Source organism: Panulirus ornatus, chromosome 1 (assembly GCF_036320965.1).
Source record: "Panulirus ornatus isolate Po-2019 chromosome 1, ASM3632096v1, whole genome shotgun sequence".
NCBI lineage: Eukaryota > Metazoa > Arthropoda > Malacostraca > Decapoda > Palinuridae > Panulirus > Panulirus ornatus.
The window spans coordinates 49,931,648-49,956,270 of record NC_092224.1 but is presented as its reverse complement, the minus strand read 5'-3'; the positions used below and the strand labels follow the sequence as shown (position 1 = coordinate 49,956,270).

Here is a 24,623-nt window from a genome sequence, read left to right as displayed (position 1 = left end):
CTCTTGAGCTCGACCATACGACCTCTGGGCACGATGGTACGACCCTTGAGTTGACACGACTCTTGAGCTCGACCATACGACCTCTGGGTACGACGGTTAGACCCTGGACTTGATACGACTCTTGATTTCGACCGTACGACCTCAAGGCGCGGTCCTTAAATTCGACGATACAGGCACTATAACACGACGTTACGATCCCTTGAATACAATGGCACGACCCTTGAGCATGACGTTACGACCCTTGAGTATGATGTTCAACCTCTGACCTGACCTGACCTTTAAGAGTAGGGGTCACGCCACTACAAAAAAGTGTGTACGTTGTAAATGCAAATGATGATTTGACTGGTACATCAAAACGACCAGATGGTACCAGTAAATACAAACAAAACGAATAGGCAACAAATAAGACTAGAGTAAAATTTTGCAAAGTGTAAGTACTCTCCCCAAGTGTGCAGTGAAGTGACCAGGGAAGAAGTTACTTAAAGAACGCATCATCAGGGAGAAACGTTAGCGTTATAAGTGTAAGTGGGAACCTCGGAGCACCAAGATCATTACTTAAGAGATTACTTTAGAAACTTTCCCGGTGACTGGTCGACTGAGGCTGACTTTTCATTTATATTTATGTTGATCTGACAACCTTAAATACTGCAGTTAAACTTTCTGATATACTTTTATCCACTGTTTAGATAACTTCCTTACTAACCTAGGTTACTACTGGACCAGTCACCTCCACATCTGTCACCACAGAACCAGTCACGTGATTGTTAACCGTGACTGGCTCTCATCACTCACCATCACAACTGTACCACTGGATCAGTCACCACTACATCAGTCACTACAGCATCCGTTCTATTGTATCAGTCAACATTACAACTGTTACCATGTAATAGTCAGCCCTGACTGCTCTAACGGTACCTATCACAACAGTCATCGCTCTTCACCATTACAGTTAGTACCAGGAAACCAGTCACCACAGATACAGTCACCAGGTACCAACACATCACTTATTACTACATAACCGGTCACCACAGATACAGTCACCAGGTACCAACACATCACTTATTACTACATAACCAGTCACCACAGATACAGTCACCAGGTACCTACACATCACTTATTACTACATAACCAGTCACCACAGATACAGTCACCAGTACCAACACATCACTTATTACTACATAACCAGTCACCAGAGATACAGTCACCAGTACCAACACATCACTTATAAGTACATAACCAGTCACCACAGATACAGTCACCAGTAACAACACATCACTTATTACTACATAACCAGTTACCACAGATACAGTCACCAGGTACCAACACATCACTTATTACTACATAACCAGTCACCACAGATACAGTCACCAGTACCAACACATCACTTATTACTACATAACCAGTCACCACAGATACAGTCACCAGTACCAACACATCACTTATAAGTACATAACCAGTCACCACAGATACAGTCACCAGGTACCAACACATCACTTATTACTACATAACCAGTCACCACAGATACAGTCACCAGGTACCAACACATCACTTATTACTACATAACCAGTCACCACACATACAGTCACCAGTAACAACACATCACTTATTACTACATAACCAGTCACCACAGATACAGTCACCAGTAACAACACATCACTTATTACTACATAACCAGTCACCACAGATACAGTCACCAGTACCAACACATCACTTATTACTACATAACCAGTCACCACAGATACAGTCACCAGTACCAACACATCACTTATAAGCACATAAGTTGAGTGCACCAGTCTCTCTTTTTATGGTCATCACTTGAAGCAGTCATCAATACGCAAGGTACCAGGCATCGTCAGACCAGTCACTTCTATGTAACAGTTACCACTGCATCAGTCATCGCCATAAAGGTCATCACATTAACAGTCACTACTGCTGAACTGACCAGTTATTAGTCACCATTGCAAAAGTCACCGCTGTCATCATGACTGATACATATCCAGTAACTAATGCTGCCATGACTGATACATATCCAGTAACTAATGCTGCCATGACTGATACATATCCAGTAACTAAAGCTGTCATGACTGATACATATCCAGTAACTAATGCTGCCATGACTGATACATATCCAGTAACTAATGCTGTCATGACTGATACATATCCAGTAACTAATGCTGTCATGACTGATACATATCCAGTAACTAAAGCTGTCATGACTGATACATATCCAGTAACTAATGCTGTCATGACTGATACATATCCAGTAACTAAAGCTGTCATGACTGATACATATCCAGTAACTAATGCTGTCATGACTGATACATATCCAGTAACTAATGCTGTCATGACTGATACATATCCAGTAACTAATGCTGTCATGACTGATACATATCCAGTAACTAAAGCTGTCATGACTGATACATATCCAGTAACTAATGCTGTCATGACTGATACATATCCAGTAACTAATGCTGTCATGACTGATACATATCCAGTAACTAATGCTGTCATGACTGATACATATCCAGTAACTAATGCTACCATGACTGATAAATATGCAGTAACTAATGCTGCCATGACTGATACATATCCAGTAACTAATGCTGTCATGACTGATACATATCCAGTAACTAATGCTGTCATGACTGATACATATCCAGTAACTAATGCTGTCATGACTGATACATATCCAGTAACTAAAGCTGCCATGACTGATACATATCCAGTAACTAATGCTGTCATGACTGATAAATATCCAGTAACTGAAGCTGTCATGACTGATAAATATGCAATAACTAATGCTGTCATGACTGATACATATCCAGTAACTAATGCTGTCGTGACTGATACATATCCAGTAACTAATGCTGTCATGACTGATAAATATGCAGTAACTAATGCTGCCATGACTGATACATGTCCAGTAACTAATGCTGTCATGACTGATACATATCCAGTAACTAATGCTACCATGACTGATAAATATGCAGTAACTAATGTTGCCATGACTGATACATATAAAGTAACTAATGCTGTCATGACTGATACATATCCACTAACTAATGCTGTCATGACTGATACATGTCCAGTAACTAATGCTGTCATGACTGATACATATCCAGTAACTAAAGCTGCCATGATTGATACATATCCAGTAACTAATGCTGTCATGACTGATATATATGCAGTAACTGAAGCTGTCATGACTGATAGATATGCAGTAACTAATGCTGTCATGACTGATACATATCCAGTAACTAAAGCTGTCATGACTGATACATATCCAGTAACTAAAGCTGTCATGACTGATACATATGCAGTAACTAATGCTGCCATAACTGATACATATCCAGTAACTAAAGCTGCCATGACTGATACATATCCAGTAACTAATGCTCTCATGACTGATACATATTCAGTAACTGAAGCTGTCATGACCGATAAATATGCAGTAACTAATGCTGTCATGACTGATACATATCCAGTAACTAAAGCTGTCATGACTGATAGATATGCTGTAACTAATGCTGCCATGACTGATACACATCCAGTAAGTAATGCTGCCATGACTGATACATATCCAGTAACTGAATCTGCCATGACTGATACATATCCAGTAACTAATGCTGTCATGACTGATACATATCCAGTAACTAATGCTGTCATGAATGATAAATATGCAGTAACTAATGCTGCCGTGACTGATACATATCCAGTAACTAATGCTGTCATGACTGATACATATCCAGTAACTAATGCTGTCATAACTGATAAATATGCAGTAACTAATGCTGCCATGACTGATACATATCCAGTAACTAATGCTGTCATGACTGATACATATCCAGTAACTAGAGCTGTCATGACTGATACATATCCAGTAACTAATGCTACCATGACTGATAAATATGTAGTAACTAATGCTGTCATGACTGCTACATATCCAGTAACTAATGCTGTCATGACTGATACGTATCCAGTAACTAATGCTACCATGACTGATAAATATGTAGTAACTAATGAAATTTCACCAACTTACCCATGACCACTACAGAAATCCTCACAACATCGTCCACCACGACTACGCCAGTGGCCACTACATAGCCTGTAGCCTCACCATCCACTACGCCAGTGGCCACTACATAGCCTGTAGCCTCACCATCCACTACGCCAGTGGCCACTACATACCCTGTAGCCTCACCATCCATTACGACAGTGGCCACTACATACCCTGTTGCTTCACTATCCACTACGCCAGTGGCCACTACATAGCCTGTAACCTCATCATCCACTACGCCAGTGGCCACTACATAGCCTGTAGCCTCACCATCCACTACGCTAGTGGCCACTACATAGCCTGTAGCCTCAGCATCCACTACGCCAGTGGCCACTACATAGCCTGTAGCCTCACCATCCACTACACCAGTGGCCACTACATAACCTGTAGCTCAGCATCCACCACGACTACGCCAGTGGCCCCTACATACCCTGTAGCCTCACCATCCACTACGGCAGTGGCCACTACATAGCCTGTAGCCTCACCATCCACTACGCCAGTTGCCACTACATAACCTGTAGCTCAGCATCCACCACGACTACGCCAGTGGCCACTACATAGCCTGTAGCCTCACCATCCACTACCGTAGCCTCACCATCCATACTACGCAGTGGCCACTACATAGCCTGTAGCCTCAGCATCCACACGACTACCAGTGGCCACTACATACCCTGTAGCCTCACCATCCACTACGCCAGTGGCCACTACATAGCCTGTAGCCTCACCATCCACTACGCCAGTGGCCACTACATAGCCTGTAGCCTCACCATCCACTACGCCAGTGGCCACTACATAGCCTGCAGCCTCACTATCCACTACTACGCCAGTGGCCCTACATACCTGTAGCCTCACATCCAACTACGCCAGTGGCCCTACATACCCTGTAGCCTCACCATCCACTACGCCAGTGGCCACTACATACCTGCACCTCACTACCCACTACTCCAGGGGCCCCTACATACCCTGTAGCCTCCACCCAACGCTGGCCACTACATAGCCGCAGCCTACTATCCACACGCCGGGGGCCACACATACCTGTGCCTCACCACCATCCCGGGCCACTACATCCGTGCCTCACCACGCGGAAATGTGACATTGGGAAATAAATTTAAATACTTTCATGAGCGGGGGTCGCTGTCGTATTCTGTTAGTAAAAGAGGGAAAAAAACGGGTAAAAGGGTAACCCTGATGGGTCAGTGTGACTCAGTAGCCGCCAACACAGCTCTTGCGGGAGAGTTCGTCAAGAAAGATATCAATCTGTTCTCTCCATGACCCTCACTGTGACCTCCGGAGGACTAGGCTATGACCATGGGGTATAAGGGCCTTTTTCTGACCTAATCATCAAAGGTCATTTTAAAGGTCATGCCGTGACAATCAAGGACACACACACACACACACACACACACACACACACACACCACACGTCATGCACTCTCCTGCCATAATGATCATACACAAATCTTAAAATGTTCACACTTTCCCATTGAAGCCCATTTGTAACCAACAAGCTCATTCCTGCATTCTCTCAATTATGATTTTGGTTTACCCCTCAACAATCCATTCATGCTTTTCTCTCATATAGGGTATGCTGCTATACTCCCCCACAATTCTTTAGGTTTCTTTTATTCCTCCACAGTTTTATAATTAGTTCAAAACTACTCAAAAAATGCTCCATAAGGCCCAGAAAACAAATTCCAAAAAATTTCCCAAACCCTTTTTCATGAAGAAAAAACCTCAAACCCCAAAACATATCTAAACTGACGTCAAAGGTCAAGCGATTCCTCATTGCGTATGAGGAAGCCTCACGTTCCACTCACCTGCCTCATGTCTTCCCCGTAACACTCCGGGACCAGAAGCTGTTGTCAAAAATTCACGAGTTGCGTAAACACTCATGAGCGTAACTTTACGATTTTTTCAAACTAAATAAATTTCATAAGTTTTTAACAATACAAACAATACATTCTCAGGACAATACTAACATTTTATCTTACTTCACCGGTTCCATAACTGCCAAAGGCACTCATTTTTCATTTTGGCAGACAATTTCACAAACTTTTAACAAAATTTAATTTAAATTAATCACCCCATTAGATAACACATTCAGTACCTCATCAACTTTCTGTTTTTCCCAAATCCTAGGGTAGAAGGGAATTCTCTACCAGAAATGTTTTGGGAAGCTTTCTCGCCCAACATGTATTTACTCACAAGTAATGCGCTCCAATGGGCACATTCGGAGACTTGGAACAACTCACATTGACGGAGACTTGGAACACCTCACATTTGACGGAGACTTGGAACAACTCACATTGACGGAGACTTGGAACAACTCACATTTGACGAGACTTGGAACAACTCACATTGACGGAGACTTGGAACACCTCACATTTGACGGAGACTTGAAACAACTCACATTGACGGAGACTTGGAACACCTCACATTTGACGGAGACTTGGAACACCTCACATTTGACGGAGACTTGGAACAACTCACATTGACGGAGACTTGGAACAACTCACATTTGACGAGACTTGGAACAACTCACATTGACGGAGACTTGGAACACCTCACATTTGACGGAGACTTGGAACAACTCACATTGACGGAGACTTGGAACACCTCACATTTGACGGAGACTTGGAACAACTCACATTGACGGAGACTTGGAACACCTCACATTTGACGGAGACTTGGAACACCTCACATTTGACGGAGACTTGGAACACCTCACATTTGACGGAGACTTGGAACAACTCACATTTGACGGAGACTTGGAACAACTCACATTTGACGGAGACTTGGAACAACTCACATTTGAAGGAGACTTGAAACAACTCACATTTGACGAGACTTGGAACAACTCACATTGACGGAGACTTGGAACAACTCACATTTGACGGAGACTTGGAACACCTCACATTTGACGGAGACTTGGAACAACTCACATTGACGGAGACTTGGAACACCTCACATTTGACGGAGACTTGGAACAACTCACATTGACGGAGACTTGGAACACCTCACATTTGACGGAGACTTGGAACAACTCACATTTGACGAGACTTGAACAACTCACATTTGACGAGACTTGGAACAACTCACATTGACGGAGACTTGGAACACCTCACATTTGACGGAGACTTGGAACAACTCACATTGACGGAGACTTGGAACACCTCACATTTGACGGAGACTTGGAACAACTCACATTTGACGAGACTTGGAACAACTCACATTGACGGAGACTTGGAACAACTCACATTTGACGGAGACTTGGAACAACTCACATTGACGGAGACTTGGAACACCTCACATTTGACGGAGACTTGGAACAACTCACATTGACGGAGACTTGGAACACCTCACATTTGACGGAGACTTGAAACAACTCACATTTGACGAGACTTGAACAACTCACATTTGACGAGACTTGGAACAACTCACATTTGACGAGACTTGGAACAACTCACATTTGACGGAGACTTGGAACAACTCACATTTGACGGAGACTTGGAACAACTCACATTGACGGAGACTTGGAACAACTCACATTGACGGAGACTTGGAACAACTCACATTTGACGGAGACTTGGAACAACTCACATTGACGGAGACTTGGAACACCTCACATTTGACGGAGACTTGGAACAACTCACATTGACGGAGACTTGGAACAACTCACATTTGACGGAGACTTGAAACAACTCACATTTGACGAGACTTGAACAACTCACATTTGACGAGACTTGAACAACTCACATTTGACGGAGACTTGAAACAACTCACATTTGACGAGACTTGAACAACTCACATTTGACGGAGACTTGGAACACCTCACATTTGACGGAGACTTGGAACAACTCACATTTGACGGAGACTTGGAACAACTCACATTTGACGGAGACTTGGAACAACTCACATTTGACGGAGACTTGAAACAACTCACATTTGACGAGACTTGAACAACTCACATTTGACGAGACTTGAACAACTCACATTTGACGGAGACTTGGAACACCTCACATTTGACGGAGACTTGGAACAACTCACATTGACGGAGACTTGGAACACCTCACATTTGACGGAGACTTGGAACACCTCACATTTGACGGAGACTTGGAACACCTCACATTTGACGGAGACTTGAAACAACTCACATTTGACGAGACTTGAACAACTCACATTTGACGAGACTTGGAACAACTCACATTTGACGAGACTTGAACAACTCACATTTGACGGAGACTTGGAACAACTCACATTTGACGAGACTTGAACAACTCACATTTGACGGAGACTTGGAACACCTCACATTTGACGGAGACTTGAAACAACTCACATTTGACGAGACTTGAACAACTCACATTTGACGAGACTTGAACAACTCACATTTGACGAGACTTGAACAACTCACATTTGACGAGACTTGGAACAACTCACATTTGAAGGAGACTTGAAACAACTCACATTTGACGAGACTTGAACAACTCACATTTGACGAGACTTGAACAACTCACATTTGACGAGACTTGAACAACTCACATTTGACGGAGACTTGAAACAACTCACATTTGACGAGACTTGAACAACTCACATTTGACGAGACTTGAACAACTCACATTTGACGGAGACTTGGAACAACTCACATTTGACGGAGACTTGGAACAACTCACATTGACGGAGACTTGGAACAACTCACATTTGACGAGACTTGGAACAACTCACATTGACGGAGACTTGGAACACCTCACATTTGACGGAGACTTGAAACAACTCACATTTGACGAGACTTGGAACAACTCACATTTGACGAGACTTGAACAACTCACATTTGACGAGACTTGAACAACTCACATTTGACGAGACTTGAACAACTCACATTTGACGAGACTTGAACAACTCACATTTGACGGAGACTTGGAACAACTCACATTGACGGAGACTTGGAACAACTCACATTTGACGAGACTTGAACAACTCACATTTGACGAGACTTGAACAACTCACATTTGACGAGACTTGAACAACTCACATTTGACGGAGACTTGAAACAACTCACATTTGACGAGACTTGGAACAACTCACATTGACGGAGACTTGGAACAACTCACATTTGACGAGACTTGAACAACTCACATTTGACGGAGACTTGGAACAACTCACATTGACGGAGACTTGGAACAACTCACATTTGACGGAGACTTGGAACACCTCACATTTGACGGAGACTTGGAACAACTCACATTTGACGGAGACTTGGAACACCTCACATTTGACGGAAACTTGGAACAACTCACATTTGACGGAGACTTGGAACACCTCACATTTGACGGAGACTTGGAACAACTCACATTTGACGGAGACTTGGAACACCTCACATTTTGACGGAGACTTGAACAACTCACATTTGACGGAGACTTGAACCAACTCAATTTGACGGAGACTTGGAACAACTCAATTTGACGGAGACTTGGAACAACTCACATTTGACGGAGACTTGGAACAACTCACATTTGACGGAGACTTGGAACAACTCACATTTGACGGAGACTTGGAACAACTCACATTTGAAGGAGACTTGAAACAACTCACATTTGACGGAGACTTGAACAACTCACATTTGACGGAGACTTGGAACAACTCACATTTGACGGAGACTTGGAACAACTCACATTTGACGGAGACTTGGAACAACTCACATTTGACGGAGACTTGGAACAACTCACATTTGACGGAGACTTGGACGCGGGCGGAGACAGCGGGAGGGACGCCGTTGGAGGCCACACAAAGGAAGGCTCCGCTAATCCCCCTGCTGACGGAGGACAGACGCAGCAGGGGACCAGCCGCTTCCACAACTGTTGGAGAACAGTGTTGGTAAACAGGTTGTTGAGGGGAGGCTAGAAGGTTGTGGTGGAGTTTGGGGAGGCTGAAATATTGTGGTGGGGCGTCGGAAGAGTGGGAGTTTGTGGTGTAGTGTGGGAAGGCTGGGATGTTATGGTGGGTTGTGGGGAGGCTCATAGGTTGTGGTGCGATATGAGAAGTCTGGGATGTTATGGTGGGGTGTGGGGATGCTCAGGTTGTGATGCGGTGTTGGGAGGCTGGGATGTTATAGTGGGGTGTGGAGAGGCTCAAAAGTTGTGGTACGGTGTGGGGAGGGTGGGATGTTATGGTGGGGTGTGGGGCGGCTCAAAGGTTGTGGTGGGGTGTGGGGAAGCTGGAAGGTTGTGTTGGGTTGTGGGGAGTCTGAGAGGTTATGATGGGGTGTAGGGAGGCTAGAAGGTTGTTGTGGGGTGTGGGGAGGCTGGAAGGTTGTGGTGGGATGTAAGAAGGCTGGAAAGTTAAGGTGGAGTGTGTGAAGGCTAGAAGGTTGTGGTGGGGTGTTTTGAGGCTGAAAGGTTGTGGTGGGGGTGCGAAGAGGTTGAAAAGTTGTGGCGGGGTGTGGGGAGAATGGGAGGTTGTGGTGGGGTGTGGGGAGGCTAGAGGGTTATGGTGCGGTGTGGGGAGCCTTGATGGTTGTGGTGGGGTGTGGAGAGGCTGAAAAGCTGTGATGGAATGTGGGAAGGGTAAGAGGTTGTGGTGGGGTGTGGGAGGCTGATAGGTTGTGGTTGAGTGTGGGAAGGCTGGGAGGCTGCGGTGGGGTGTGGGGACGCTGGGAGGTTATGGTTGGGTGTACGGAGGCTCAAAAGTTGTGATAGGGTGTTCTGAGGCTGGAAATTTGAGGTGGGGTGTTGGGAAGCTGAAAGGTTGTGGTGGGGGTGTGGAGAGGTTGAAAAGTTGTGGTGGGGTGTGGGGAGGCTCAAATATTGTGATGGGGTGAGGGGAGGCTGGCAGGTTGTTCTGGGGTTTTGGGAGGTAGGAAAGTTGTAGTGGGGTGTTGGGAGGCTGAAAGGTTGTGGTCGGGAATGGGGATCCTGGAAGGTTTTGGTGGGGTATTGAGAGGCAAGGAGATTTTGGTGAGATGTGGGGACGGTGGGAGGTTATGGTGTGGTGTGGGAAGGCTGGAAGGTTATGGTGTGGTGTGAGAAGATTGAAACGTTGTGGTTGGATGTGGGGATGCTATAAGATTGTGTTGCTGTGTGGGAAGCCTAAAAGGTTGCGGTGAGGTGTGGGAAAAGTGGGAGGTTGTGGTGGAGTATGATGGATTTGGAACGTTATGGAGGCTAAAAGGTTGTAGTAAGGTGAGGAGAGGCTGAAAAATTGTGGGGTGTGGTTAAGGTAGGACATTTTTGGTGGGGTGTGGGAGGTTGGAAAGTTATGGTAGGGTGCGGGGAGGCTGGAAGATTGTGGTGGGGTGTGGGGAGGCTGTGAGGTTATGGTTTGGTGGGGGAGGTTGGAAGGTTGTGATAGGGTGTGGGGAGGCTGGAAAGTTGTGGTGTGGTGTTGGGAAGCTAGAGGGTTGTGGTGAGGCTGAAAGGTTGTGGTGTGGTGTGGGTACATTAGAAGGTTGTGGTGGGGTGTGGGGATGCTAAAACGTTTTGGTGGGGTGTGGGGAGGCTGCAAGGTTGTAGTGAGGACTGGAGAGTTTGGAAGGTTATCGTGGGATGTCGGTAGGTAAGAAGGTTGTGGTGGGGTGTGGGGAGGCTGGGAGGTTTTTGTGGGGTGTGGGAAAGCAGGGAGATTTTGGTGGCGTGTGGGGAGGCTGGGAAGTTACTGCGAAGTGTGGATAGGATGGAAAATTGGTTCGGGATGTGATGAGATTGGGAGGTTGTGGTGGGGTGTGAGGAGCCTTGCATGTTGTGGTGCGGTGTGGGAAGGTAGGAAGGTTATGGTGGTGTGTGAGGAGATTGGGAGGTTGTGGTGGGGTGTGGGGAGGCTAGAAGATTGTGGTACGGTGTGGGAAGGCTGGAAGGTTGTAGTGGAGTGTGGGGAAGCTGGAAAGCTGAGGTGGGGTTTGGGGAAGATAGATGGCTGTGGTGGGGTGTGAGAAGGCTGGAAGTTTGGGTGGGTTTTGTGGAGGCTTGGAGGCTTTAGTGTAGTATGGGGAGGCAAGGAGATTTTGGAGAGGTGTAGGAATACTGTTAGGTTATGTTGTGGTGTGGGGAGGCTGGAAGGCTGTGGTGGAGTGTGAGAAGATTGGGAGGATGTGGTGGGGTGTGGGGAGGCTAGAAGGTTGTGATGGGGTGTGGGAAGGCTGGAAGATTGTGGTGGGGTGTGGGAAAGTTTGATGTTTGTATTGGGGTGTGGGGAGTATGGGAGGTTATGGTGGGATGTGGGGAGGCTGACAGGTCGTGTTGGGGTGTGGGGAGGGTAATAGGTTGTGGTGGGGTGTGAGGAGATTGGGAGGTTGTGGTGAGGTGTGGAGAGCCTAGAAGGTTGTAGTGCGGTATGGGAATGCTGGAAGGTTGTGGTGAGCTGTGTAGAGTTTGGAACATTATGGTGGGGTGTGGTAGGTTGGAAGGTTGTGGTGGGGTGTGGGGAGGCTGAGAGGTTGTAGTGGGGTGTGGGGAAGCTGGAAGGTTTTGACAGGGTGTGGGGAGGCTGGAGAGTTGTGGTGTGATGTTGGGAAACTGAAAGGTTGTGGTGGGGTGTGAGGAGGCTGGAGGGTTGTGGAGGGGTTTGGAGAGTTTAGAAGGTTATGGTGGGGAGGCAAGAAGTTTTAGTTTGGGAGTGGATATGTTGAAAGGTTGTGGTGGAGTGTGCGGCTAGAAGGTTGTGGTGGAGTGTGCGGCTGGGAGGTTGTGGTGGAGTGTTGGGAGGCTGAGAGGTTATGGTGGGGTTAGGGGAGGCTGAAAGTTTGTGGTGGGGTGTAGGGAGGCTGGAACGTTGTGGTGGGGTGTTGGGAAGCTGGAAGGTTGTGGTAGGTGTGGGTAGGCTTTAAGGTTGTGGTGGGGTGTGTGTAAGCTAGAAGGTTGTGAAGGGGTGTGGGGAGGCTGAGAAGTTGTATTGGGGTGTGGGAAGGCTAGAAGATTGAGGTGCAGTGTGGGAATGCTGGAAGTTTGTGGTTGGGTGTGGGGAGCGCTGAGGTTGGGGAGGGGTGTGGAGAGCATTGGAGTTATGATGGGCAGTGTGGAGGCTAGAAGGTTGTGGTGTGGTTTGGGGAGGCTGAAAAGTTATGTTGAGTTGTGGTTAGGGTAGGAGATTTTGGTGGGGTATGAGAGGCTGAAGGTTGTGGTGGAATGTGGGGCGGGGGGGGGGAGAGGCTGGGAGGTTGTTATGGAATGTTGGGAAGTTGGAAGGTTGTAATGGGATGTGGAGGGGCTGAAAGGTTGTGGTGGGGTGTTGGGTGGGTAGAAGGTTGTGATGGGGTGTGGGAAGGCTACAAGTTTGTGATGGAGTGTGGAGAGGCCGAAAGGTTGTGATGGGGTGTGGTTAGGGTAGGAGAATGTGGTGGGGTATGGGAGGCTGGAAGGTTATTGTGGAATGTGGGGAGACTGGGAGGTTTTTCTGGGGTGTGGGGAGACTGGGAGGTTTTGGTGGGGTGTGGGGAGGCTCAGAGTTTGTGATGAGGTGTAAGCGGCCGGAAGGTTGTTGTGCAGTGTTGGGAGGTTGGAAGGTTGTAATGGGGTGTGGAGGGGCTGAAAGGTGGTGGAGTGTTGGGGGACTAAAAGGTGGTGGAGTGTTGGGGGACTCAAAGGATGTAGTGGGGTGTGGGAAGGCTGAAATGTTGTGGTGGGGTGTGGAGAGGTTAGGAGATTTTGGTGGGGTGTGGGGAGGCTGGGAGGTTATGGTACGGTGTGGGAAGGCTGGAAGGTTGTGATACGGTGTGAGGAGATTGGGAGGTAGTTGTGGGGTTTAGGGAGGCTAGAAGGTTGTGGTGGGGTGTAGGGAGGCTAGAAGGTTGTGGTGGGGTGTAGGGAGGCTAGAAGGTTGTGGTGCGGTGTGGGAAGGCTGGACGGTTGTTGTGGGGAATGAGGACATTGGGAGCGTGTGGTGGGGTGGGGAGAGTTTGGAACGTTATGGTTGGGTGTGGGGAGGCTAGAAGGTTGTGGTGGGGTGTGGAGAGGCTGAAAGGTTGTGATGGGGTGTGGGTAGGATAGGAGGTTTTTGTCGGGTGTGGGAAGTTGGGAGGTTGTTGTGGGGTTTGGGGAGGTTGGGAGATTGTGGTGGAGTGTGGGGAGGCTGGGAGATTATGACGGGGTGTGGGGAGGCTGGGAGGTTGTGATAGGGTTTAGGGAGGCTGGAAAGGTGTGGTGGGGCGTTGGGAGGCTGGAAGGTTGTGGTGGGTTTGGTGAAGCTGAAAGGTTGTGGTGGGGTTTGGAGAGTTTGGAAGGTTATGGTGGGATGTAGGGAGACAAGAAGGTTGTAGTGGGGTGTGGATATGCTGAAAGTTTGCGGTGAGGTGTGGGCAGGGTAGGAGGTTGTGGTGGGGTATGCAACTGGAAAGTTGTGCTGGGGTGTGGGGAGGCTGGGACGTTATGGTTTGGTGTGGTGAGGCTGGAAATTTGTTGTGGGATGTGAAGATGCTGAAGCGTTGTGGATGGGTGTTGGGAAGCTGGAAGGTTGTGGTGGGGTGTGGGGAGCCTTTGAGGCTGTGGTGAGGTGTAAGGAGGCTAGAAGGTTGTAATGGGGTGTGAGGAGGCTGGGAGGTTGCGGTGGGGTGTGGGAAGACTAGAAGATTGTGGTTCAGTGTAGGAAAGGTGGAAGGTTGTGGTTGGGTGTGAGGAAGCTATTAGGGTGGGGAGGGGTGTGAGGAGGCTGGAAGGCTGTAGGGTGGTGTGGGTAGGCTGGGAGGTTGTGATGGTGTGTGGGGAGGCTAGAAGATTGTGGTTTGATGTGGGAAAGCTGGAAGTTTATGGTGGGGTTTGGCGAGGCTGGATGGTTGTGTTGGTGTGTGTGGAGGTTATAATGTTATGGCTTTTTGTGGGACGGCTGGGAGGTTGTGGTGGGGTGTGGGAGGCTTGAATGTTGTGGGGTAGTGTGGGAAGGCAGAAAGGTTGTGGTAGGGTGTGGGGACGCTGAATGGTTGTGGTTGGGTGTGGGGAGGCTGGAAGGTTCTGGTGGGATGTGGGGAGACTGGGAGGATGGCGTGGGGTGTGGAAAGGCTGGAAGGTTGTGGTCGTATGTGTAGAGGATAGATGGTTGTGGTAGGGTATGGGAGGGCTGGGATGTTATGGTGTAGTGTGGGAAGGCAGGAAGGTTATGGCAGGATGTGGGGAAGCTGGATGGTTGTGATGGAGTGTGGGGAGGCCAGAAGGTTGTGCTGGGGTGCGGGGAGGCTGGAAGATTCTGGTGGGCTGTGGGGAAGGTGGAAGGTTATGGTGCCATGTGGGAAGGCTGGAAGGATCTGTTTGGGTGTGGGGAGGCTGAGAGATTGGGGTGGGGTGTGGAGAGGCTTGAAGATTGAAGTGGGATATGCGGAGTGTAGATGGTTGTGGTGTGGTTTGGGGAACTGGGAGGTTGTGGTAGGTGTGGGAAGGCTGGGATGTTGTGGTAGAGTGCGGGAAGGTAGGAAGGTTGTGGCAGGATGTGGGGAGACTGGAAGGTTGTGGTGGGGTGTAGGGGGACCGGAAGGTTGTGGTGGGGTATAGGGAGGCTGGAAGGTTGTGGTGGGGTGTCGTAAAGCTGGAAGGTTGTGGTGGGTGAGGAGAGGCTGGGAGGTTGTGGTGGAATGTTGTGAGGCTGGAAGGCTATGGTGGGTTGTGTGGAGGCTGGAAAGTTGAGGTGGGGTGTGGGGAAGCTTTAAGGTTGTGGTGGGGTGTGGGGAGGCAGGAAGTTTGTTGGAGTGATGGAGTTTGGGAGGTTATGGTGGGATGTGGGGAGGCAAGAAGGTTGTGGTGGGGTGTGGATAAGCTGGAAGATTGTGGTGGGGTGTGCAGCTGGAATGTTGTGGTGGGATGTGGGGAGGCAAAAAAGTTGTGGTGAGGTGTGGATATGCTGAAAGGCTGTATTGGGGTGTGGGCGGGGTAGGAGGTTGTGGTGGGGTGTGCAGCTGGAATGTTGTGATGGGGTGTGGGGAGGCTGGGAGTTTATGGTGGGGTGTGGTGAGGCTGGACGTTTGTGGTGGGGTGCGGGGATGCTAGAAAGTTGTGGTTGGGTGTTGGGAAGCTGGATGGTTGTGGTGGGGTGTGGGAAGCCTTTGAGGTTGTGGTGGAATGCGGGGAAGCAAGAAGGTTGAGCCAAGGTGTGGGGAAGCTTTAAGGTTGTGGTACGGTGTGGGGAGGCTGGGAGGTTGTGGTAAGGTGTGGGGACACTGGAAGGTTGTAGTGGGTTTAGAGAAGCTGGAAAGTTGTGGTGCGGTGTCGGGAGGATGGAAGGATGTGGTGGTTTTGTGGGAATCTGGAAGGCTGTGACGGGGTGTGGGAAGAGTGGAAGGCTGTGGTGGGGTGTGGGGAGGCTGGGAGGTTGTGGTGGGGATGGTAGTGCTGGCGTTGTACTGGATGGGTAGTGCCGGTGTTGTGTTGTAGAGGTAGTGCTACGGCTATGGTGGAGTGGTAGTAAAATTTATGGTGGAGAGGTAGTGCTGGTGTTGTGGTAGAGAGGTAGTGCTGGTGTTGTGGTGGAGAGGTAGTGCTGGTTTTAGGAGGAAAGGTAGTAACGTTGATGTGGTGGAGAGGTAGTGCGGTGTTGTGGATCAGAGTTAGTACTTATATTTTGGTGGAGAGGTAGTGCTGGTTTTGTGGTGGAGATAGTGCTAATGTTGCCGTGGAGACGTAGTGCTGGTGTTTTGCTGGGGATGTTGAGCTAGTACTGTGGTGGAGAGGTAGTGCTGATGTTGTGGTGGGGTGGTAGTGCTAATGTTGTAGTGGAGAGGTAGTACCAGTGTTGTGGTGGAGAGGTTGTGCTGGTGTTTGGGTGGAGAGGAAGTGCTGGTGTTATGGTGAAGGGATAGTGCTGGTGTTGTGGTTGAGATGTAGTTCCACAGTTGTGGTGGAGAGGTAGTGCTAGTGTTGTCGTAGAGGGTTAGTACCGGTGCTGTGGTGGAGAGGTAGTGCTGGTGTTGTGCTAGAGAAGTTCTGGTGCTGTGGAGAAGAGGTAGTGCTAGTATTGTGGTGGAGAGTTTGTGCTGGTGTTGTGGTTGAAAGGTTGTACTGGTCTTGTGGTGAAAAGGTATTGCTGATGTTGTGGAAGGGATTGTAATGCTGGTGTTGTGGTGGATAGATAGTGCTAGTGTTGTGGTGGAAAGGTAGAGTTGGTGTTGTGGTTGAAAGGTAGTACCAGTGTTGTTGTGGTGAAGTAGTGCAGGTGTTGTGGTGGAAAGTAATGCTAGTGTTGTGTTGAAGACTTAGTGCTGGTGTTGTGATGGGGAGGTGGTGCCGGTGTTTTGGTGGAGAGGTTTTGCCAGTGTTGTGGTGGAAATATTGTCCTGGTGTTTTGGTGGAGAGGTAGTGCTGATGTTATGGTGAAGAGGTAGTGCTGATGTTGTGGTTGAGAGGTAGTTCCAGTTTTGTGATGCGGAATCAGTACTGGTGTTGTGGTGGATACTTAGTACCGGTGTTGTGGTAGAGCGATAGTGCTGGTGTTTTGGTAGAGTGGTAGTGCTGGTGTTGTGGTGGAGAGGTAGTGCTAGTGTTTTGGTGAAGAAGTTTTGCCGGTGTTGTGGTAGAGAGGTAGCGCTGGTGTTGTGGTGGAGAGGTAGTACTGGTGTTGTGTTGAAGAGGTGTTGGTGTTGTGGTGGAGGGGTAGTGCTGGTGTTGTAGTAGGGGTGGTAGTTCTGGTGATGTGGATTAGAGGTAGTGCCAGTACTGTGGTGAAGAGTTAGTGCTAGTATTATGGTGGAGAGGTAGTGCCAATGTTGTGTTGTAGAAGTAGTGCCGTTGTTGTGGTGGAAAGGTAGTGCTAGTGTTGTGGTGCACATGTAGTGCTAGTATTGTGGTGGAGAGGTAGTGCTAATGTTGTGTTGAGAGGTAGTGCTGGTGTTTTGGTGGTGAAGTAGTGCTGCTGTTGTTGTGGAAATGTAGTGCTAATGTTGTGGTGGAGTGGTAGCGCCACTGTTGTGGTGGAGAGGGAATTCCGGTGTTGTGATGGAGAGTTAGTGCTGCTGTTGTGGTGGAGAGGTAGTGCCGGTTTTGTGGTGGAGATATAGTGCTGGTATTGTGGTGGAGAGGTTAGTGGCGTTGTGGTGTAGAGGTAGTGTTGGTGTTGTGGTGGAGAGGTAGCACCAGTGTTGTTGTGGTGAAGTAGCGCTGGTGTTGTGGTGGAGTTAGTGCTGCTGTTGTGGTGGAGAGGTAGTGCTGGTTTTTATAGTGGAGGTATATTGATGGTGGTGTGGTGGAGATGTAGTGTCACTGTTGTGGTGGAGAGGTAGTACCGATGTTTGGTGAAGAGGTAATGCTGTTTTTGGGGTGGAGAGGCAGTGCTTGTGTTTTGATGGAGACGTAGTGTTGGTGTTGCGTTGGAGAGGTAGTGCTAGTGTTGTGATGGAGAAGTAGTGCTGGTGTTTTGATGTAAACGTAGTGCTGGTGTTTTGATGTAAACGTAGTGCTGGCGTTGTGTTCGAGAGGTAGTGCTGGTGTTATGGTGGAGAGTTAGTACCAATGTTTTGTTGAAGGGGTATTGCTGTTTCTGTGGTGGAGAGATAGTGCTGGTGTTTTGATGGAGACGTAATGCTGGTGTTGTGTTGGAGATGTATTGCCAGTGATGTAGTGGAGAGGTAGTGCTGGTGTTTCATTAGAGAGGTAGTATCAATATTTTGGTGGAGAGGTAGTGCTGGTGTTTTGATGGGGACGTAGTGCTGGTATTTTGTTGGAGATGTAGTGCTAGTAATATTGTGGAGAGGTAGTGCTGGTGTTTTAGTGGTATTGTAGAGCTCGTATTTTTTGGTGGAGATGGTAGTGTTGGTGTTGTGCTTGAGAGGTAGTGCTGGTGTAGTGGTTCAGAAGTAGTACTAATGTTTCGGTGGAGTGATAGTGCTAGTGTTGTGGTGGAGAGGTAGTGCTGGTGCAGTGGTTCAGAAGTAGTACCAATGTTTCAGTGGAGTGATAGTGCTAGTTTTGTGGTGGAGAGGTAGTGCTGGTGTCTTGATGGAGAGGTTTTGCCGATGTTGAGGTGGAGAGATAGTGCTAGTGTTGCGGTGTAAAGGAAGTACCAGTGTTGTGATAAAGAGGTTGTGCTGGTGTTTTGATGGTGAGGAAGCGCTGGTGTTGTTGTTCAGAGGTAGTGCTGGTGTTGTGGTTTAGAGGTGGCTGCTTGTGGTGGAGAGGTAGTGCTAGTGTTATGGTGGAGAGCTAGTACCGGTGTTGTGGTGGAGAAGTAGTGCTGGTATTTTGGTAGAGTGGTAGTGCCTGTGTTGTGGTGGAGAGGTATTGCTGGTGTTCTGGAGGAGAGGTAGTCCTGGTGTTTGTGTGAAGAGGTAGTGCTGGTTTTATGGTAAAGAGGAAGTGCTGATGTTGTAGTGGAGACGTAGTGCTGGTGTTGGGGAGGAAAGGTACTGCTAGTACTGTGTTGGAGAGTTAGTGCTATTGTTGTGGTGGAGAGGTAGTGCTGGTGTTTTGTTGGAGGGGTTTTGCCAGCATTGTAGTGGAGAGATAGTGCTAGTGTTGTGATGGAGAGGCAGTGCTATTCTTGTGGCGAAGAGTGAGTCCCGGTGTTGTGGCTGAGAGATAGTGGTAGTGTCATGGTGGAGAGGTAGTTTCGATGTTGTAGTGGAAAAGTAGTGTTAGTGTTGTGATGGAGAGGTAGTGATAGTGTTGTGCTAGAGAGGTAGTGCCGATGTTGCAGTGGAGAGGTAGTGCCCATATTGTGGTGGAGATGTAGTGCTGGTGATTTGTTGGAGAGGTAGTGCTAGTGTTGTGGTAGGTAGTGCTGGTGTTTTGGTGGAGAGTAGTGTCTTTTTGTGGTGGATCTTTTTGTGGTGGAGAGGTAGTGCCGTTGTTGTGTTGGAGAGGTATTACTGGTGTTGTTGTGGAGATGTAGTCCTGGTGTTGTGGTAGAGGTAGCGCTGGTGTTGTGGTGGAGAGGTAGTACTGGTGTTGTGCTGAAGAGGTGTTGGTGTTGTGGTGGAGAGGTAGTGCTAGTGTTTTGGTGAAGAAGTTTTGCCGGTGTTGTGGTAGAGAGGTAGCGCTGGTGTTGTGGTGGAGAGGTAGTACTGGTGTTGTGCTGAAGAGGTGTTGGTGTTGTGGTGGAGGGGTAGTGCTGGTGTTGTAGTAGGGGTGGTAGTTCTGGTGATGTGGATTAGAGGTAGTGCCAGTACTGTGGTGAAGAGTTAGTGCTAGTGTTATGGTGGAGAGGTAGTGCCAATGTTGTGTTGTAAAAGTAGTGCCGTTGTTGTGATGGAGATGTAGTGTTGGTGTTGTGGTGCACATGTAGTGCTAGTATTGTGGTGGAGAGGTAGTGCTAATGTTGTGTTGAGAGGCAGTGCTGGTGTTCTGGTGATGAGGTAGTGCTGCTGTTGTGGTAGAAATGTAGTGCTAATGCTGCGGTGGAGAGGTTACGCCATTGTTGTGGTGGAGAGTTATTGGTGGTGTTGTGGTGGAGAGGTAATGTTAGTGTTATAGTGGAGAGGTAGTGCCAGTGTTGAGTTGAAGTGGTAGTGCTATACTAGTGTTGTGTTGGAGAGGTAATGTTAGTGTTATAGTGGAGAGGTAGTGCCGGTTTTGTAATAAAGAAGTAGTGTTAGTGTTGTGATGGAGATGTATTGCTAGTGTTGTGGTGGAGAGGGAGTGCCGGTGTTTTGGTGGAGAGGTAGTGCTGGGGCTGTGGTGGAGAGGTAATACCAGTGTTTTGGTGAGAGGTAATGCAAGCGTTGTGATGGAGAGGTTGTGCCGATGTTGTGATGGTGAGGTAGTGCCAGTGTTGTATTGGACAGGTAGTGCTAGTGTTGTGGTGGAGAGGTAGTGTCGATTTCTAAGTTTAGAGGTAGTGATGAGGAAGAGGGTGTACCTACACTGTAATAATGAGGAAGAGGATGCAACTACACTGTAGTGTAGGTGCACTCCACTGTATTGATGGGGAAGATCGTGCGCGGACACCGTAGTGATGGGAAGAAGGTGCACCTTCACTTTAGTCTTAGGAAAGAGATAGGACCTACCCTGTAGTGATGGGGAAGATGGTGCACCTACACTATAGTGATGGGAAAGTGGTTGCACCTACACGGTATTGTTGGGATGCAGCAACACTGAGGTGATGGGAAGGAAGGTGGACCTACACTGAAGTGATGGGGAAGAGGGCGCATCCACAGTGCATTGATGAGGAAGTCTGTGTAGCTGGAAAACTGATAGTAAATACACTGTAGTGATGGGGAAGAGGGTGTACATACACTGTAGTGATAGGGAAGATGGTGCATCTACACTGCAGTGATGTGAAAGTTGGTGAACCTACACTGCATTCTTCAGAAAGAGGTAGGACCTACACTGTAGTGATGGGGAAGAGGGTGCACGGACACTGGAGTGATGGGGAAGAGGTTGCACGGACACTGGAGTGATGGGGAAGAGGTTGCACCCACACTGTATTGTTGGGTAACAGGGTGTATCTACACTGTAATAATGGGGAACCTCATAAGTCTACTATGCTGTGAAGGGGAAGAGGATGCACCTACACTGTAATGATGGGGAAAAGGATGCACATACCCAGTAATGATGGGAAGAGAGAGCACCGAAACTGTAATGATGGAAAAGAGGATGCATCTACACTGTAGTGATGGGGATGATGGGGCAACCACACTGTAGTGATGTGGAAGATGGTGCACCTACGCTGTAATGATGGGGAATACGGTGCGCCTAGACTGTAATGATAGGGAAGAGAGTGCACCTACACCGTAGTGATGGGGAAGAGAGTGCACCTACACCGTAGTGATGGGGAAGAGAGTGCACCTATACTGTAGTCTTGAGATAGAGGTAGGACTTACACTGGTGTGATGGGGAAGAGGGTGCACCGACACTGTAGCGATGTGAGGAGGGTGAAATTACACTGTAGTGATGGGGAAAAAGGTGCATCTTCATTGCAGTGATGAGGAAGAGGCTGCACTTACATATTAGCCTTGGGAAAGAGGTAGAACCTACACTGTAGTGATGGGGAAGAGGATGCACTGACTGGAGTGATGGGGAAAAGAGAACACTTACACTATAGTGTTAGGGAAAAGGAGTACTTACACTATAGGGATGGGGAAAAAGAGCACCTACATGGAAATAATGGGGAAGAGGGTCCATCTGCAGTGTAGTCACTGGGAAGAGGGTGTACCTATAATGTAATGATAGGGAAAAGGGTACACTACACTACAGTGATGGGGAAGAAGCTGTATCTACATTTTAGTGATGGGCATGATGGTGCAACCACACTGTAGTAATGGGGAAGGGGTTGCATCTACACTGTAATGATGAGGAAGAGAGTGCACCTACACTGTAATGATGGAAAAATGAGTGCACCTGCACTGTACTAATGGGAGAAGGGTGCATCTGCACTGTAGTTATGGGGAGGAGAGAGTGTACCTACACCGTAATAATGGGGAACACGGTGCACCTACACTGTTGTGATTGGAAAGAGGGTACACCTACATCTGGGGGAAAGGGTACATCTAAACTGTAATGATCGGGAAGAGGGTGCACCTACACTGTAATAATGGAAAAGATGGTGCCCCTACACTGTAGGTATGGGGACGATGGTGCACCGACATTACTGTGATGGGAAGAGGATGCACCTACATTGTAGTGATGGGAAAAAATTTCATTTACACTGGTAATCATAAAAATTCTTTTGTATCTTTTTTTATCACATGTTCTTCTGCTTTGGGAATTTCCCCTACTGTAACAGTAGCAGCAACAGCATTTGTATCAGCTACTGTATTCAACTAACGTATCATGAACATTCAAGTAATCTCGCGTTACCGGATAAGTAACAAGAAAAAACTGTATTGGGGAAGACAGTGAACCTAAACTGCATTCTTGAGAAAGAGGTAGGACCTACACCTGTAGTGATGGGGATGAGGGTGTATATATATATATATATATATATATATATATATATATATATATATATATATATATATATATATATATATATATATATATATATATATATATATATATATATTATCCCAGGGGATAGGGGAGAAAGAATACTTCCCACGTATTCCCTGCGTGTCGTAGAAGGCGACTAAAAGGGAAGGGAGCGGGGGGCTGGAAATCCTCCCCTCTCGTTTTTTTTTTTTTTTTCCAAAAGAAGGAACAGAGAAGGGGGCCAGTTGAGGATATTCCCTCAAAGAACCAGTACTCTGTTCTTAACGCTACCTCGCTATCGCGGGAAATGGCGAATAGTGTGAAAGAAAGAAAAGAAAGATATATATATATATATATATATATATATATATATATATATATATATATATATATATATATATATATATATATATATATATATATATATATATATATATATATATATATATATATGTTCAGTGTTGTAAATGGAAATGATGAAGAGCTTGTAGATTTATGTGCTGAAAAAGGACTGGTGATTGGGAATACCTGGTTTAAAAAGCGAGATATATATAAGTATACGTATGTAAGTAGGAGAGATGGCCAGAGACCGTTATTGGATTACGTGTTAATTGACAGGCGCGCGAAAGAGAGACTTTTGGATGTTAATGTGCTGAGAGGTGCAACTGGAGGATGTCTGATCATTATCTTGTGGAGGCTAAGGTAAAGATTTGTATGGGTTTTCAGAAAAGAAGAGTGAATGTTGGGGTGAAGAGGGTGGTGAGAGTAAGTAAGCTTGGGAAGGAGACTTGTGTGAGGAAGTACCAGGAGAGACTGAGTACAGAATGGAAAAAGGTGAGAAAAATGGAAGTAAGGGGAGTGGGGGAAGAATGGGATGTATTTAGGGAATCAGTGATGGGGTGCGCAAAAGATGCTTGTGGCATGAGAAGAGTGGGAGGTGGGTTGATTACAAAGCGTAGTGAGTAGTGGGATGAAGAAGTAAGATTATTAGTGAAAGAGAAGAGAAAGGCATTTGGACGATTTTTGCAGGGAAAAAATGCACTGGAGTGGGAGATGTATAAAAGAAAGAGACAGGAGGTCAAGAGAAAGGTGCAAGAGGTGAAAAAGAGGGCAAATGAGAGTTGGGGTGAGAGAGTATAATTGAATTTTAGGGAGAATAAAAAGATGTTCTGGAAGGAGGTAAATAAAGTGCGTAAGACAAGGGAGCAAATGGGAACTTCAGTGAAGGGCGCAAATGGGGAGGTGATAACAAGTAGTGGTGATGTGAGAAGGAGATGGAGTGAGTATTTTGAAGGTTTGATGATGTGTTTGATGATAGATTGGCAGGTATAGGGTGTTTTGGTCGAGGTGGTGTGCAAAGTGAGAGGGTTAGGGAAAATGATTTGGTAAACAGAGAAGAGGTAGTAAAAGCTTTACGAAAGATGAAAGCCGGCAAGGCAGCAGGTTTGGATGGTATTGCAGTGGAATTTATTAAAAAAGGGGGTGACTGTATTGTTAACTCGTTGGTAAGGTTATTTGATGTATGTACGACTCATGGTGAGGTGCCTGAGGATTGGCGGAATGCGTGCATAGTGCCATTGTACAAAGGCAAAGGGGATAAGAGTCAGTGCTCAAATTACAGAGGTATAAGTTTGTTGAGTATTCCTGGTAAATTATATGGGAGGGTATTGATTGAGAGGGTGAAGGCATGTACAGAGCATCAGATTGGGGAAGACCAGTGTGGTTTGAGAAGTGGTAGAGGATGTGTGGATCAGGTGTTT

The 24,623-nt window shown here is 47.3% G+C and overlaps 1 protein-coding gene across 1 annotated transcript in view; it reads right to left on the bottom strand.

Annotated features, from left to right (window-relative positions):
* LOC139748986 (uncharacterized) overlaps positions 1-24,623 on the bottom strand; it is a 368,011-nt gene that overhangs the window by 302,169 nt on the left and 41,219 nt on the right. The window contains exon 6 of the mRNA XM_071662381.1: positions 9,781-9,909. Coding sequence (XP_071518482.1) covers positions 9,781-9,909 — 129 coding nt within the window. The remainder of the gene's footprint in view (positions 1-9,780; positions 9,910-24,623) is intronic.